Source organism: Mastigoproctus giganteus, chromosome 8 (genome assembly GCF_048544385.1).
Source record: "Mastigoproctus giganteus isolate SK-2022 chromosome 8, ASM4854438v1, whole genome shotgun sequence".
NCBI classification, from domain to species: domain Eukaryota; kingdom Metazoa; phylum Arthropoda; class Arachnida; order Uropygi; family Thelyphonidae; genus Mastigoproctus; species Mastigoproctus giganteus.
The window spans coordinates 204,186,529-204,205,045 of NC_143582.1; the positions used below are offsets into that span (position 1 = coordinate 204,186,529).

At 36.4% G+C, this 18,517-nt stretch overlaps 1 protein-coding gene across 1 annotated transcript in view; it reads left to right on the forward strand.

Annotated features, from left to right (window-relative positions):
- Window positions 1–18,517, forward strand: part of LOC150082213 (uncharacterized) — a 79,027-nt gene that overhangs the window by 54,978 nt on the left and 5,532 nt on the right. Inside the window, exons 6-7 of the mRNA XM_090380452.1 lie at window positions 1,569–1,807; window positions 10,436–10,530. Coding sequence (XP_090236578.1) covers window positions 1,569–1,807; window positions 10,436–10,530 — 334 coding nt within the window. The remainder of the gene's footprint in view (window positions 1–1,568; window positions 1,808–10,435; window positions 10,531–18,517) is intronic.

An 18,517-nucleotide genomic window follows, 5' to 3' on the forward strand; every position in this document is an offset into this window, starting at 1 on the left:
TGAACTCCAAATATGATACAAGTAACAAATGCTAGGTAGCCACTCAGATAGTGTAAAGAAATTCCCACCTTCTGTGCTACCCTTTATATCCACCCCCCCTAAGTGATCTATGGGAGACAAGAGAAATAACTGTAGCATTCTTTTGTGTGTGGAGACACTGAATGATGTGTACATAAGGAAAATGTAAAATTTATTATATAAATTAGCATTAGCATGGGCACATGATGCAAGAAAGCAAGCTTATATAGCATCAGCCAAAAAAAAAAAAACACACAGTCCCTTCTCATTCACCCACTCCAAATGTTTGTCTAGTTCTGCCTTGAATCTGTTTAAGCTATCAACTTCTACAATGACAGATGGAAGTTTGTTCCAGTAATCAATCACCCGCTGGCTAAAGGCAAACTTCCACACATCTATCCTACAACTGTCTTTTCTCAATTTGAATTTATGCCCTCTCAGGCGATTATTCTGAGCAGAGGAAGAATCTCATCAGCATTGAGCATGCTCAAACCATTCAAGGATTTATACACCTCAATCAGATCACCTCACAGGTGCCTAGTCTCCAGACACTGTAATTTGCAAAACTTAAGCCTTTCTTCGTAAGAGCAACCCTTTGTTCCATTCACTAATCTTGTTGCCCTTCTCTGTACTCGTTCCAACAGCTCTACATCCTTCTTAAAATGAGGCCTCCAGACCTGTATACAGTACTCAAGGTGTGGCCTGACCATCGCCCTTATACAAGGGGATAATCACCTCCTTAACCCTGCTAGAAAAATTCCTGTATATCATTGACAAGACACCATGAGCTACTCTTGCAGACTGTCTGCACTGCTCAGAAAACTTCATATCTGCCTGCACAGTTACCCCCAGGTCCTTTTCACTCTCTACCACTGTCAGTGTAGTACCACACAGTTGATACGTTACTCTGGTGTTACTGCTTCCCATATGCAGTACATTACATTTGTCAGTGGTAAACTTCAGTTGCCACCTCTCAGCCCATCTGCTCACCTTTTCTAGAAATATAGAACCACATTATCTCAAATGCACGGTTGGGAAAGATTACTGTATGTTATTGTTAAACATTTAAATCTGGTATACTGCAACACTTAATTGAAAAAAAAAAAAAAAAAAATCTCCTCCTCAAGTTGGCAAACTCATAGAAAAAAGTTAACTTGTATTGGCATAGTTAACAATTAAATAAGGTTTCTATCCAATTTCTGTTTTCCATCATAGAAGATGGAATATATGATTCCATGATGGCCGCCGTAGCCTAGTGGTCAGGCGCATGGGTGCATAAGTACACGTGCCTTGAGTGACCGGGGTTCAAGCCCGTGACTGCTGAATACGGTGCTGTTTCTTGTATTCTCTCTATCTTGTGAACTCCTCTGACCGTTTGGTTGTCCCGGAGTATAAACAGAAAATTTATTATTTATTTATGATAACAATAGTATTATATACACTTCTGTCATAGAAAATTAAAGAATTACATAGAGTTCTTGTTCTCAAAAATTGTTTATTTCCTAAACATTACATAGAAAACATGTCTCATTTATTTTAAAATATTTCAGTAATGTTCAGGAAGATCCTGAAACTCATGATGTGGAGGTGCTAGAAGATCGTGATGATGCACTCCCTGGCCCTCAGTTAATGATAGGAGAAAATGGAGAAATTATGATCGACGAATCATCCCTGGTCATACAAAGGACAGAATCAGCTGTTGAGAGGAGTGAAGTTGTTCACCAGGCAAGAGAGACCACATATAATTCATTTAGGAAAAAAAGAAATAAATACATGTGGACTGATGAAGGTAATTTTTTATGTATTTATTCATAAGGACAATTTTTGAGTTCTTTTTCATTTGTCTTAATGTAAAATAATTAAAATATTGTAATGGAATTAATTGAAATTTAAGGCTATAAAAATTAATAAACACAGTTTATGCAACAATCATTTGTTTTACTAACATCATAAAACCTATGCCATCATCATGCTATGTCTTATGTAACACATTATGTAATAACAGTGACCACAAGCTTATTGCTTCTGTATGACTCTCCATGATAGTATAGTGGTTTCACCACTGTCATTCATTGGTGAGGTCTGGATTCAAATTCTATCACAGATGAGGAATTTCTCAAAGTCCTTATCAATCGAGCTGTAGCTAGCCAATCTGAGGTGCAGGGAGTAGGGAACCCTGTGAGTTATTCTAGGTTTTTTTCAGCCCACGCAACAAACAAATTGGCTTGTGAACCGACACTTGTACAGACTTAATATGCAATTGGCACAAGCAATAAGTTGCTGATGTATCTTAAAAAAAAAAAAAAGAAGAAAAAAAAAGTACAATAGTTAATGTACACAGTGCATTACATTTCGGACACATTTGATTTTTTTCTTAAATTGAATTCCCCCCCCCCTTTTCTGTAATTAATAGAAGTGAAAAATAAATATAATTATCTTATCATTTAAAAGTCTCTTTTCTATCTATAGTTATGTATGTCTTAGCAAGTGATACCATGTTCATGAGTTTTATGTAACAGTTACACGTGAAGCATGCTTGGCCTTATGATGTTGTGCTAACAATACTGCATTAACACTACATTTAATCTATGAATTGATTTTCTACATACAAATTGTATGAAACAAAAAAAAATTTCTGTATTTTTTCTATTTGTTCGATTTTAATGAAACTTCTGCATGTTCTGCTGCTTCTGGCTTTTCTGTTACTTTTTTTTTTGTAAAGGTACAGTAATTTTTCTTTGTTACCTTTTTTTGTTAAATTCAGATTTTTCTGTTACTAACAATTTATGTATTAATGTGAATTATATTTATAAATTTTATATGACCATTGTTGAAAAATCTGGCACCTGTTGATTTTTAGCACATTTAGCAAGCAAGCTAAATGGTGGTAGATGACTCTCGTCAACCGGTGCAATACCACCACTTTGCTTATTGGAGGCTTGAAGTGGTGGAACCCATGTTTAGTCTCCAGAGCTAAGTTCTGGTCAACCCTTCCCCATCTCTTCCATCATGCAGTATGATTGATGACTTTTAAGGTTATGATGGACATCATGGCGAGATCCAATCTTTCTTACGTTTCGAGGATACAGCTCTAAAACGGTGTTCGCAGGCTGGCCGCTAGTTAGTACACCGGATTGAACCTATTGGTAACTCTTTAGGTGGCTTCCAGATCAGCTAGTGTATAATCTTGCTACCTCTACTCTGCCAGATAGTGACTGGAGGGAGTCCAAGTAGTGTGTATGCGGGGGGCATTGTCGAGGCCATGGTATGTCAAGGATCTGGGTGTATTCTTACCATGTGTACGCCATATCCAAAAATTTTATTACTTCATACATCATGCCCCCCACTTTTTCTTACTATTGAATACACCATGAATTGTCAAACTAATAGAGTAAGCTTATCTGTGAAAAGATTGATCTAAACCTCCCAAACACTTCCTAGTTCATTTCACAAATATACGTGTTCTCAATTCTAATCTCAACAATGTCCATTTTCACTTGCAGTCTGCCAAACCCCATGTTCTTTTTTTTTCTGACAGAATCTCAGTTATTGGTTGATTCAACTACTGCTCATCTCAGTTGCCCAAATTATGCGCCGTATGATTCCTTTCGCCTCAAAGGTGGTACTTGTACATATGTCTGTTCTGATATTCCCTGTCAGAGGCCTGGTAATTTGGAATCTCCTCTTTTCGATCTTCTCTGGCTTAAAATCTCTGTACCTCATCATTGTGTCAAATTCATTTGTTGTCTCTACCATTCTTCCAACTCCACTAATCACTTGGAGCTCTTTGACTTCCTCTCTTTGCAGCTTTACTTTCTCCAGTCCAACTCTCCTAACAGTCAGGTAATTTTCCTTGGTGATTTTAATGTTCATAATTCCAGCTGGCTTCCATTTTCTAGTCACACCGACCCAGTTGGTCGAGATGCTGAGTCTTTTGCAATTACTAATGACCTTGCACAGATTGTTCATTTATCTACAAGAATACCAGACCATCCTAACCATACAGCCAACACGCTTGATCTTTTTCTCGCCACCTGGTTGTGGTGCATTATAGCCTTAGTTGCTAATGCGCCAATAAAACCCAAGAACCAACCAACCAACCTTTTTCTCACAAACAACCCTTCTAAGTACACGGTTGAAGTGAGTGGTCCTTTAGGCACCTCAGATCACAACTGTCTGTTTATGCCTCTACCAGACTTCAAGATTATTGACATTGGGGGAATCAAACATTTAGGGAATGACATTTAAGTTTGATAAAAGAATTTTCCTTGATAAAGTAAAAGGATTTCCACCCACCCATTCTGTTAAGCCAGTGGAGTAACCTGTACTCTAGGCTAAGAATATTTTTGTAGTATGATTCAGGAGAAGATGACCAATTGGAGAAATATATGAGGGGAAAGGAACAAGATATTTTAGACCCTATTGTGAGACCTGTTAGGGATTTCTTATTCCAGTAAGATCTTGCTTTATTACTCGCATGGCAGTATAAGTCACATGTATAAGTCTTTGTTCTGGAGCTTGAAAAATGATTCTGAAAGGTACGAGTGTCATCCTTGATTAAACCATGGTCTGGATGGGAACTTTTTAGGCCGTCATTAATGAGGATTTAGATGTTATTCTGTATCTTCTTGTTTGTGAAGGCCATTTGAGAAGTTTTTTGGGCATTGAGTAGTAATCCAGTATCTGCAAAGTAGGTTTGTAGGTCTTGTAATGCAGCGCTGGTAAATAACTAACTGGAGGATACTAAGCTTTGGCTTCAGTATCATTCACTTCATGTTGCTGTGCATTGGCAGAGAGAAAGTTAGAAGAAAATTTTTTTGGATATTAAGACCTTATAAAAATGGCATTTTTTCTTATTATCAAGCGTAATAAAATACACCATTTTAAATTATTCTTTTCTTTTATCCCAAAAAACCAAATAGTGCATTATGTACACCATATGAGTCTATTTTCTTCCCCCTTATACATCCTTTAGAAGATTATAGACATGGCACAGAGCTCTCTCAATAGTCACAATATTATAAGTCACAACATGGTTTTGTTAAAGGAAAAAAATTGTGTCTTCCAGTGTAGTAAAAAATTTACGAAGCAGTCACAAAAAAATTGTATGCGAGGATAAGAAATAATTTACTTTAATTTTTGAAAGTCTTTCGACGTAGCTGAAGTTTGACATTGGATAATGGTAAATAACTGGTAGAAGAAAAAGAATGGTTATAAGTGGAAGTGTATCAAATGGAGCAGTGTTATGAGTGGATTCCTTAGGGATCTGTGCTAGGACCTCATTGTTTTTAATTTTAATTACTGATATTGATGATGGTATTACAACTTTAATGTCAGAATTTGCTGACGATATTGACACAGTTGTTAATGAGAACCTGAGACTGATGCTTCAACAAGACAGACAAGTTATAAAGTTGGTATAAAACAGTGGCAATTTAGTAAATGCAAGCTTTTATATCTGGCTCAGTGGTAAAAGAAAAGGTAACCTGCAGTCGTTATCAATCCACTGTAGGATGGAAGCGAAGCCTCCTCAACAGTTCATATTGAGGGAAGTGGACCATGAGCTGCCAACCCACACTGGTTCATTGTGGGTTGGCAGATTGACCATATTTAGCTATCAGGAGCTTGAACCCTGGTCTACTCAGAGTGTGCGCTACTGCACTCCTGCTCCTGACTACTCGGCTATGGTGATTCCAAGTTATATTATCAACTGGGGGGAGAGGGCCACACTTAACAGGAAGATGAAAGAGAACTGTGAATTTTAAAGTCTAAAGTGTAGTGAAACTGTTGTAATAATTTTGCTAGTAGAGGTAATTATTCTGCTGTACAAATCAGTGAACAGATCATTTTTTGATTTATGTGCAGGTCTGGAGGCATTTTCAGGGAAGATGTGAATATGCTTGAAAGGAGGTCAACAAGGCTAATTTGGATGTTAAAAAAGAGATATTCATACAGGAAGAGATTCCAGTTTGTAAGCTGCAGAGTTTTTTGAAACTAGGCCTCTGCATTGGGTTTACATTGAGCTGTTTAAGGCTTTAACGAGGATATATAGATTCAAACTAAGGAAAGATAACTGCAGATTAGATATAAGAAAATTTGGCTTAGTCAAAAGAGTATCACCAAGCAGAATCAGAGAGCTTATGTAAATTTAAAGAGGTATTTAGATAAATATTTTAGAGATGAATATACCAAGTTATAACTGGGAGCTGAATGATTGTGTTATATTATTGATATTACTATTTTGTTATATCACTGAGAGGTAAGTGGAATCAGAAATTTCTGAAGTTAAAAGTAAATAAGATACCTAGTGTTAAGAGAATCTTTCCAATTATATTAAAAGAAGCAGCAAAAGAGAGATAAGCAAAAACTTATCCACTATTATATGAGCATCCTTGAATTTGGGGAGGCCCATACAGATTGAAAATGTGCACATGCCCCCTAATCATAGGGCAAAGTGAGTAATTACAGACCTGTAAGCTTGACTTCTGCTCCAGGGAAAATAATAGGTCAATGGTTAAAGAAGTAATACAGAATCATCACCTTGGGAGGAATACAGTTGTACAACAATTGCAGCACAAATTTGTTACATGGAGATCTTGTCTGACCAGTGTAATTAGCTAGTGTGATGTGCTAACAAAGGAGCTGGATACAAAAAATAGTTTTGACTCATTTATTAGATTTTCAGTAAAGGTTTTGATAATATTTCACATGAAAGGCTGCTGTAGGGTTTCCAAATTCCCGACATTTTTTAATCTTCCAGGAACAGGAAATTGCAGTTCTTGAGAATTTCCGAAAATTTTATTTTATTGATTAAATATTTGCTATCTCTTTGATAGGAATTTTTGCCCTTATTCTAGTCATAAAATATTATAATAATGAACTGTACATTGTGGTGTATAAGTAAAATACTGAAATTTAATGAGAATTAGATATTAAAAAATACAACCCATAGTTTGATGAATGTAAACAGAAAATTTTATTATATTGTTACAGCATACAGATAGGCAACATTATTCTATACATTTATTCAAAAACATTGAGTTTGAGATTAGTATAAAAGAAACCTTAAGTAAACACTAATACTGAAACAAGACAAATAATAAGGAAAACTAATATTAGCATTTAACATTTACAATTAACGGCCTCCATAGCTTGAGTGGTCAGGAGCGCAAGTGCAATAAGCACTTCGAGCCCGTCACCACCAAATACGGAAGATGCGGAAAGGTCAGGGAATGCCGACCGCATATCCCGGAGCAATATGGCCTTAGTTTGCTAATGCTCCTAATAATAACAGCAACAGCAATAAGCACACGCTATTTGAGTAGACTGGGATTCAAGCCTCTGACTGCTAAATACGGTCTATCTGCCAACCCGCACTGGACCAGAGTGGCAGATTATGGTCTATTTCCCTCAATAAATTGTTGAGGAGGCTTCCATTCTGCAGTGGATTGATAATGGCTACTACTTATTTACTATTTACAATTATTGTTAAAATGAAATTTTAAAAAAACAGTGTATTAATTGCTTGGTTGGAAAGCCTGCATCTTTGCTTAGTTACAAATAAGCATGAGGTAGAAAAATTTATTTTATTTTGGGTGAAGTAAGTCTAATTGTTAGCATAAAATAAAATTTTCTTTTCTTTTTAGATTTGGTCAGTGTACATGTCTCTTCATATAAATTCATCTAGCTTCTTAATGATGAAAACACCTTATTTGATTGGATTGGCTCTGGTGTTGAAATGGATATATCTCTTGCTAACTCTGTTTTTAGGTCTGCTTCTAATTCCCCGGGTTCCAAATTTTCCATTTCTTTGTTTGTATTATTTTCTGTTTGACTCTTCTATTGAATTAATATCATTTAATTTATTTGGATTGCTTAAATATCTAATAAGGGACACTAAGACTCTATCTCTATATTTAAAAAGCTGCTGTTTAATTTCCTTTAAAAGCTTATTTCTTAAAATAGAATTTTGTTTTTCCAAATTACAAAAGAGGAATCTAAAAATTCCTTCACTTGTTAGTAGATTTTAGTAATGATTACTTAATACTTCAACTGCGAGTCACACTGGTTTTAAGCAGTTTAATATATCTTCGGCTCTTTTTGGATATCCATCTCTTCCACAGATAAGAGAGCTTTAATTCCTATAAAGCAATTTAGTCACAGTTAACACTTAACTGTGACTTCATGCTGCACATGCACTGACCCACATAGAAGGGTCTGGAATTATGACGAACTTAGAGAATAGACAATTATTTTACCCTGGAACTATCGCTGTTCTTGTGGTGAAAGCGCAGTATTTTTCTGATTGGACAAGAATATAGATTGCAAAATTAGATAAAGAAAATGAAATAGTTATTTGCAACTATATTTAAATAAAAATTAATCGCTTTAAAATAAACTACCTAGCAGTCTGTATATTACAAAAATCAAAAAAATCCCAATTTCTCAAGAAATGTTTTTGCTTTTCCCGAGAATTGGGAATTTTAAAGTTTGATTTTTTCCAGAGAATTCTTAGGAAGAAACCCTAGGCTGCTGTGTGGCATTACTTTCTCCTGCCAGTCAACCTTCCTGGAGTTCCTCACAGTTCAATGCTAAACCGTTTACTGTTTACAATATTTATTAACAATATTGATGAGGGTATATCAAGCTTGATATCTGGTTTGCAGATGATACAGAGGTTGGCAAGGTGGTTAATGATAGAAATCAGGGTATGGTAGAAGGCCTAGAAAAGTTACTCAGATAGACTGAGAACTGGAAGTCTAGGTTTAATATTGATAATTGCAAAGTAACTGGATGTATATGGGTAGCAGTAATCCTAGAATAACAAAACATACAATAGCATACCAAGGAAGGATGCAGGATAGATGTGCTGAAATTGGCTTTCAACCAGAATGATTGATGGAACAAACTTCCATCTGGTGCTGCAGAAATGGATAGTTTGAATAAGGAGGGGAATGCCAGAAGTTCATCAAAATCTAACAGGAAGCTAAATGATTTTGTGATAACTGAGAGGAAAGTGAAAGAGAAATTGTTGAAGCATAATATAAAAAAAACGCCTGGGGTGGATGGAATCAATCCAGTTATATTAAAGGATGCAGCAAAGGAGGTAAGCACACCCTTAGCCATCATTATTAGCGCCTGTTATCTGAAGTTCTCTGAGGAATCGGAGAACTTCAGATAAGATCTAAGGGCAATATGCACAATTACCCCTAGGTCTCTTTCATTTTCCATAATCCTGAGTGTAGTACAACACAGTTGGTATGTTATTCTGGTATTACTGCTATCCATATGAGGTGCCTCCGTAGCCAGGTGGGAAGGAGCAGCAGCAACACTGCATAGCACACGCTTCTTGATTAGACCGGGGTTCGAGCCCGTCACCACCAAATACGAGGATGCGGAAAGGTCAGGGAATGACCACCGCATATCCCGGAGCAATATGGCCTTAGTTGCTAATGCTCCTAAAAAAAACCAAAAAAAATAACAGCTATCCATATGCAGTATTTTGCATATGGGTAACATGGCCTGCATACATATTTGGAGGCCTCATTTTAGGAAGGGTGTAGAACTGCTGGAACAGATATAGAGAAGGGCAATGAGATTGGTGAGGGGAACAAAGAGGTGCTCTTACCAAGAAAGGATTAAGTTCTGCAAATTGCAGCATACAGAGACTGTGCACCTGCGTGGAGATCTGATTGAGGTGTTTAAAGCCTAGAATGGATTCAGTAAGCTCAGTGTTAATGGCATTCTTCCTCTTGCTCAGACTACACATGAGGGAGCATAAATTCAAGTTAAGGCAGGTGGTTGATTGTTGGAACAAACTTCCACCTGTTGCTGTGGAAGTGGACAGTGAATAAATTCAAGGACGAACTAGCCAAATTATTGGGCAGGTGATGTGGGAGATTTTTTTTTGCCAATGCTTTATAAGCTTGTTTTCTTGCATCATATGCTGCTACTACTACTAATAATAATAAATTTAAGAAAGGATTAGACAATTTATTTTTTTTTAATGATGCTCTATATGCACGCTTCTTTGCATCTTATGCCACCACTAATACTATTTGAAAAAAGAAGGAAATATAAAACTTGACAGAGTTTTTTAATTAATTTATTATTTTTTATGGTATTTGCTACATTAGCTTTGCTTTCTTGCATCGTTTTGTCTTTGCAATACCAATACTTTCAAAAGTTTAATAATTGAAAGATTAACTTATGCTAAATAATCCATCTTGCCAAATGTTTATCTACTATAATCTTGTAATGTTCTTTAGAAGGGGGGGAAAAACCGTCATTTCTTAATTATATAATTATACTATTATTATTTTTATAAAAAAAAAAAAACTTAAATTCTGATTTCTCTTCCCTGCTTAATTAAGACCTGTATATTACTTTTTTATATCTGTTTTAATTTTTCTTTTAGAGACTATCAAATTTTATAAAGTGTTGAATGCTGTTGGTACTGATTTTAGCCTCATGTCAAGTGTATTTCCCAACCACAGTCGACAGTGCCTCAAGGTAAGCCCACTTATTTTCCAGGTGGAAGTTACCATATGATTTGCAATCTAGAATCGTAGGTATTTCGTATAAGAAAACTAGGCATAAATCTGGCAGAACTAAAGCTAAGATGAACTTAGAATATATATAGGATTAATAGCTTCCAGGTATCTTCTAATTGTACTGGGATAAAAAGATAAAGCTGAACTTGGTTATAATGAGATCTTGGCTGTAGTGAGCTAATGCCGTCTTCAAGTAAAGTATATTTCCTGCAGTATATTCCTTCCATTTAGACCATTAAATTTTCATAAACAATAGGACTTATCTGAGGGGTAATTACTAGAAATATTCAGTTTCTCTCTATCTTCTTCATTTATAGATGCAGTAAAAAGTTGAAAAAAAAAAAAAAAAAAGCAATGATATGTTAATTGCACACAATAAATATGCAGAAGTAAACATTTTATCTCTGAGAATGGAACTAGTTACCATATTTGTTAGCTGTGATTCAATTTTTGTAAACAGCAGGTTACATCCTTTTCAACAGTTTCAGGAACAACAAATGCCACTGGATCCATTGAGCACTTAATGGGAACTGAGCTTTCCATGGCATTTGGTGGCAACATATGATACTGTATTCAGATTTTATCAAAAAAATTGTGGCATTGGTGAAAAAAATTGGTAAGTTTTGCTGTGACAGAAGGAGTGGAGATTTTTTCCTTCAAGCAACATGTCTATAAATAAAAAGAAGTGTCTGTCTCGTCACAAAAAGTTGAGATCATTTGAGAGTAAGAACATAGTAAAAAATAAATGTTGAAGTGTGCAAAAAATTTGTCATCAACTACAGTTTCAGCTTTATGGAAAACAACTAGAAAACAACCTCACTACAAACAACAGAATGAGGAGATGTGGCTTGGGTGATGTTGATCAAGCTTTGCTGGAATTATTGAAGGTGCAGAGTAATGCTGGTTTTCCTATCAGCGTCCCCATTTTAAAGGACAGGCAGAAAAATTTTCACAATAATTAGGGCACGAGAATTACATGTAACAGTGGATGACTTGATCATTTTAAAAATCCGCATGGCATTGTTTATGCAATAGTCAGTGGAGAAGCTCTATCAGAGATTGTAAAAAATGTTTGAGTAAAATGTAAGAAAGATTATAGAGAACGTGGAGATACAGCTGGAGTGTTCTATAACATGATGCCCAAGGCAACTTTTAAATTTAAACATGAAAAATGTGTTAAAGATGAAAAAATGAAGAAAAAAAAAATCTAATACTAAAAACTAAAACAAATGTTAACACTAATCAATATCAATCCATTCATCCACATGGACATTCCTCCACTACTCCTTGGCTTTATGGGCTTTGAACAGAGAAATAACCACCACTTTGCTTATTGGAGGCTTGAAGTGGTGAAACCCATGTTTAGTCTCTAGAGCAAAGTTTCCGGCATCCCCAGGCGCCTCCGTAGCCAGGTGGGAAGGAGCAGCAGTGCGTAGCACACGCTTCTTGATTAGACCGGGGTTCGAGCCCGTCACCACCAAATACGAAGGATGCGGAAAGGTCAGGAATGACCACCGCATATTCGCGGAGCAATATGGCCTTAGTTGCTAATGCTCCTAAAAACCAAATAACAACAACAACAACAACCGGCATCCCCCCCCCCCCCATACTTCTCCTTCAACCCATGCACGGTACTAAGTACTATAGGTTTTGATACCTTTCGTGTTTGAGGTTTTCATAAAAAAAAACCAAATGATATGAATGGCTCATACATACCATTTTTTGTTGTCCTAATAACAGTTTTACTTTTAATATAATCTATATCAATATAAATTTATTGTTAAAGGAGATAACAGCAGCCTTGGATTGGAACCCAAAACCTTCCCTTTCCCGAATTAATTCATGGGTTTATTTGCACTCAGCCATTTTCTCCATTAATGTTTCTTTAATCTATAAACACACACACACACACACACACACACACACACACACACACACACACACACACACACACACACACACAAGGTGTGCCAATAAAGTTTGCTGCAAGGAAAAGAACACAAAGTGAAGGAGCTCAAAAATGCTTTTATTTTTATTAAAAGTAATCACTACCTGAATGCACTTATTATACTGTTCTAAAAGTTTCTGAAAAGAGTCAGCAAAGTTGACTCTTTTCCTTTGAGGGTAGATTTGACCTTGGGAAAGAGGAAGAAGTCTGTTGGTAGTAGATTGGGGGAGTAGGGTGGATGGGTGATCTATACAATGCCATGTTTCATCAATAATGTCTTCGCAACAAGTGCAGAATGGGTGGGGAAATTGTCATTCATCAAGAATCAGCAGCCTTTCTCTCAAAATTGCAGTCTCACTTGGGAAATGTGCTTCACTAGTCTTTGAAGCACGTGTATGTAGCATACAGTATTGGCTCTCTCCCCTTCAGGTACAAATTCCTTGTGAAATACACTGAAAAACATGATGAGCATCATCTTGATCCTGGGCTTCTTTAAACAAACCTTTTTTGGGCCGTGGTGATGATGATTTTGAAAGTTCACTGATGCTCTGATGTTTTGTCTTTGGGTTATACTGGAACACCCAACACATCTCCAGTGACAATACAGTCAGGGAAATTAGGATTGTCTGGATGAATTTTTCACATGACAATGCTCTTTGTTGCTTCTGCTCATCCCCTAAGGCTGTCAGCACAAATTTTGCACAGACTTTCCTTTTCCCTAAATCTTCATGCAGGATTTGACAAATTGCCTCCTTAGCCACATCCAAGTCATCAGCTATCATTTTGAGGGTCAAACAACAATCTCTTGCCACAATTATATGAACTTTTGCAACTCTGTTCGGTGCTTCCATAGCCAGGTGGGCAGGAGCAGCAGTGTGTAGCACACGCTTCTTGATTAGACCGGGGTTCGAGCCCGTGACCACCAAATACGGAGGATGTGGAAACGTCAGGGAATGACCACCGCATATCCCTGGAGCAATATTGCCTTAGTTGCTAATGCTCCTAAAAACCAAATAACAAACAAGCAACTCTGTCTTCATTTCAAGAGATTGATGGATGTCCATCTTTTGAAATTGCAAACATCGTCTATCTTTAAACCACTTATACTATTTAAACACACTGGTATGACTTAACGTTTCATCACCATAAACAGTTTTTAACATTTCATACATTTCTGTTGCAGATTTTTCCAGTTTAAAGCAAAATTTGATATTCATTCCCTTGCTCCGCTGCAAAATTGTGACATGGAATGTTAAAGCTACTAATGAAACTGGTTGTTACTTGCAATATGTCAGCCTACTCAGAAATCTGTGTATTACCATCTGTTGGAGGAAGTTTGAATTACAACATACTACTTCTGTTTACTTTCAAACTCTTTGAATTGACTGCAACAGCACCAGTTTGGAAACTTTATTGCCACACCTCACATTAAAATTTTATCATGTTTTGGATTAAACATAAAAAATAATTTAGTTATCCTTGGCACCTCTACATATATATTTAAAAAAAAACATAGGCACATTATTTATCCAAAATTTCTAATGTGCTATATTATTTATACTAATAGGCCATAATAAATATCCACATCTGACACATCAATAATTGCTTTCCTCTGTTCATTATAAGTTGAAATTTCATTTGGTTGGAAGGATGTATATATGTATTATAGGGGTTTATGTTGCTGAACTTTCGTTGGCTGTTACGCTGTAGGAAGGTTGTGCCAGTTCTTGGCCAGTAAATAGCAGTTGTTTTTTTTTTTAACTTAATTTTTTTTGCATTTAATTAGTAGTAATTTTTCATATTTAATTAGTAGTATTTTAATCACAATTGGTCAGTAACTGTAACCCATCTCTCTCTCTCTCTCTCTCTCTCTCTCGGTAAATCAGAAATTTTATTTTTTTGGTTGGTGCAGTATAAGCCTCAGGCTTCCTTACACCACATATGGCTAATAATAATATATACTTGGTGGAAATTATGAATGCTATCTTTTCTTGCCTACTATTGCAAGTATAGCATTCATCGGTCTTAGTTTAGTAATTATAAGTATTGGTTTATAAGTACTCCAAGAATTTGGGCTCCATTTCCAGTTTTATATTATTATTATACCCTCTAATGATAAATAAAAAAAAAAAAAAGAATGGTACTACTAAAAGAGCATTAAAATGTATTGTAATTAGTAAAAGTTATTAAGACAACAGAAACTGGTATGTATGAGCCATTCATATTGTTTGGTTATTTCTCCACTCGGAGCACCTGAGGAATAGTAGAAGAATGCCCACATGGATGAATGAATTTGTAATGATAAATTAGTATTAACATTAATTTTAGTTATTAGTATTATTTTTAGTTTTAGAATAAACATAGGCAAATACATTGCTACTAAACTGCACTTTTAGGCACACCTAGCATTAGTCGGCACCACACAGACTTAATCTACCTGTAATGCAACTGAATAGTTCATGTAATCTCACATAAATCTCATACTATGCAATAATCTAAAAATTATACTTAATATAAAATTTCATGTGCATATAAAGACTAATAAATACAACAGAAAGTAAAGCCACATGTAAATAGACAAAATTATTTATCCAAAGTACTGTAGTATTAAATTTTTCTCTCTCTCTCACACACACACACACCTTGTATCTTTATTTATACAAAACTTTCAAGAGGTGGGGGGGGGGGAGAATTCTTTCACCAATTGTTTTGAAATTCAACATTATAATTTAATAAAATAGACAATCCAAAGTTGTAATTAATACTGTAGTATTAATACTGAAATGTGATTTCCAATTGCATGTTTTGATATTCTGGCCATTGCCTTTAAAAATTCCTTCAGTGTCCATTGAAGTTTGAACCCATTGAAAGTGTCTACAGTCAAACCATATTTTGAGTCTCATCTTCATGTGCTTCACGAACAAGTTGCATACTTGGTTTCGGGTTTTTTTCTTATCTAACGAGGGATCAGATAAACATTTGACAAACAATCTCCAGCTTTATCTGAAACTATTTTTCATTGTTTTATAATGTCATCATTACAATATAAATGAAGAAATTCATTAGTTTTATTAAAGATTACATGAAAAGAAGCAAAATATATTGGGAAAAGCATTAAGGCAAAGTTAACACACAAGTTTTCTCTATGAATAATCACTCTTATACGACATGAGTTTAAGTTAGTTTATTCAGCCTATTGACTAAATATACAATTTTGTATAGGTAAAGATTTGGGAACCTTAAAGTAGCCTGTCATCGCACCATACTTGGCAAGTATGGTCTGATGACAGGTTAACAGTGTTCTTAGTTAAGAAACACACAAAATCTAAGGCAATGCATCCAACTGACATGGGTGGCCAATGCAATTTTGAGTCAGTTTGGTGTGACAAGCACTGGGAAAGCAAAAATGAGAGTAGGAGTAGGTTATAGTCCTAATGACTCTGATGAGTGTAACAAACAGTTCTACAGGGAAATACAGTGGGCCAGTAAATCAAAATGTCTTATAATGGGGGGCCAGTAAATCAAAATGTCTTATAATGGGGGAATTTAACTTCCCAGATATTGACTGGAACTTGTGGGTTGGTCACTCACCTACTAACAAGATTTTGTAGATGTAGTAGTAGTGGCATGTGATGCAAGAAAGCAAATGTATGAACTTATGCAGTATCAGCCAAAAAAAAAAAAATTTACAAAACAATTCCCTCTAAATGTTAGTCCAGTTCCTCCTTAAATTTATTTAACCTATCAACTTCCACAACGACAGATGGAAGTTTGTTCCAGCAACTAACCACCCACTGGCTAAAGGCAAATTTCCGCACATCTATTCTACATATGTCTTTCCTCAATTTTGAATTTATGTCCCCTTAGGTTCATAATCTGAGGCACCTCCGTAGCCAGGTGGGCAGGAGCAGCAGTGCGTAGCACACGCTTCTTGATTAGGCCGGCGTTTGAGCCCGTGCCTACCAAATACGGAGGATGCGGAAAGGTCAGAGAATGACCACCGCATATCCCCGGAGCACAAGTGGAAGAATCCCATCAGAATTCAGCGTGCTCTACTCATTTAAGGCCTTATACACCTCAGTCAGATCACCTCGCAGGTGCCTAGTCTCCAGCCGCTGCAATTTACAGAACTTTAGCCTCTCTTGGTAAGAGGATCCCTTCATTCCCCTCACCAATCTTGTTGCTCTTCTCTGTACACACTCAAGCAAATCTACAGCCTTCCTAAAATGAGGCCTCCAGACCTGTATGCAATACTCAAGGCGTGGCCTGACCATTGCCTTATACAGACCTTTTCCCTGCTAGCAAAATTCCTGTATATCATTGACAAAACTTCATATCTGACTGCACAATTACTCCCAGGTCTTTTTCATTTTCTACCACCTTAAGTGTAGCACCACTACATGAAACACTTAAGGTGGTAGAAAATGAAATGTTTCTCTGCTTGGTACGTTTCTCTGGGGTTACTTCTACCCATATGCAGTACTTTGCATTTGTCAATGTTAAACTTCAGTTGCCACTTCTCAGCCCATCTGCCCAAATTTTCTAGATCCTGTTGCAGTAGCACACTGCAATTACTGTCATTAACAACCCTGCCAACCTTTGTATCATCTACAAACTTCGACACTAAGCCTGATATACCTTCATCAGTATCATTGATAAACATACAAAACAAAAGTGGACCCAACACCGAACCCTGTGGGACTCCACTAATAACATTAGTCCACGAAGACTAGCACCCATTGATTACCACCCTCTGTCTTCTCCCATTCAACCATCCTTTTATCTGTTGTAGCAACTTACCCTTAATACCATTCTGCTCCAATATGTACAGTAGTCTTCCATGCACAACAATGTCAAAAGCTTTCCTGAAATATTGGATGACTGTTTTCTATAGCAGCATGTTAGAGAGGCAATGTCTGAGTGGCAGTCATCACAGTGTGTTGATGTGGGATTTACTTAATGATGTAACTACCATCAAGGGTAAAGCGAAGAGTTTTTGTTTGCTTTCATAAGGGTGACTACAGTGGGCTCTGTATAGAATTTTTAAATTCTATACAGTGAAACCAACTGGTGATGTTACTATCAGCCAATTCTAAAATGGGAAGCATTCAAGGAATTAATCATGGAAGCTACTTCACGCCAACTAAGAAATACTGTTCAAGATTTACACCTAAATAGATGTCAGATAAACTACTGAGACTCATGGCAGTGAAAAAAAATGTATGGGATGCATATAAATTATCAAGTGACACTGAAACCTATGGTAGGCATAAGCTAGTCTGTAATCGAGTCACAAAGGAGGTTATGCAAGTGAAGGCAGATTACGAGAAATCTTTGACAAAGGATGCTAAGAAAAACAGCAAAGACTTCTTTACTATCGTATAAACTCCAGAAGGAAGGGAATGAATCAGATTGGTCCACTTGATATCGATGGTTCAACTGTTGTTGGTCCTACTCAGGTCGCTGATAAACTGAACAAGTATTTTGCATCTACGTTCACACATGAGGAATTCTTTACACAAGATTATCAAATTTTTTTTTTTTTTTTTTGCCTGCTGCAGCATAAGCCTTAGGCTTCCTTGCACCATATGGGTAATAATAATAGTAACAGGGAGCTAAATGATTTTGTGATAACTGAGAGGAAAGTGGAAGAGAAATTGTTGATGTTAAACATAAGTTGTCGTTTAACTTCAACAATTGTTGAAGTTTAACATTGAAATGTGCAAAGTACTGCTTATGGGTAGCAGTAATCCCAGAGTAATGTACCAACTGTCTGCTACTACACTCAGTGGTAGTGGAAAATCAAAGTGACCTGGAGTAATTTTGCAGTTGGTTATGAATTTCTTTGAGCAGTGCAGACAGGCTGCTAGAACAACTCATGGGGTTTTGTCAGTGATGTACAGCAATTTGCTAGCAGGAATGAGGAGGTGATTATACCATGGTATAAGGCGGTGGTCTGGCTGCATCTTGAATACAGGTCTGGAGGCCTCATTTCAGG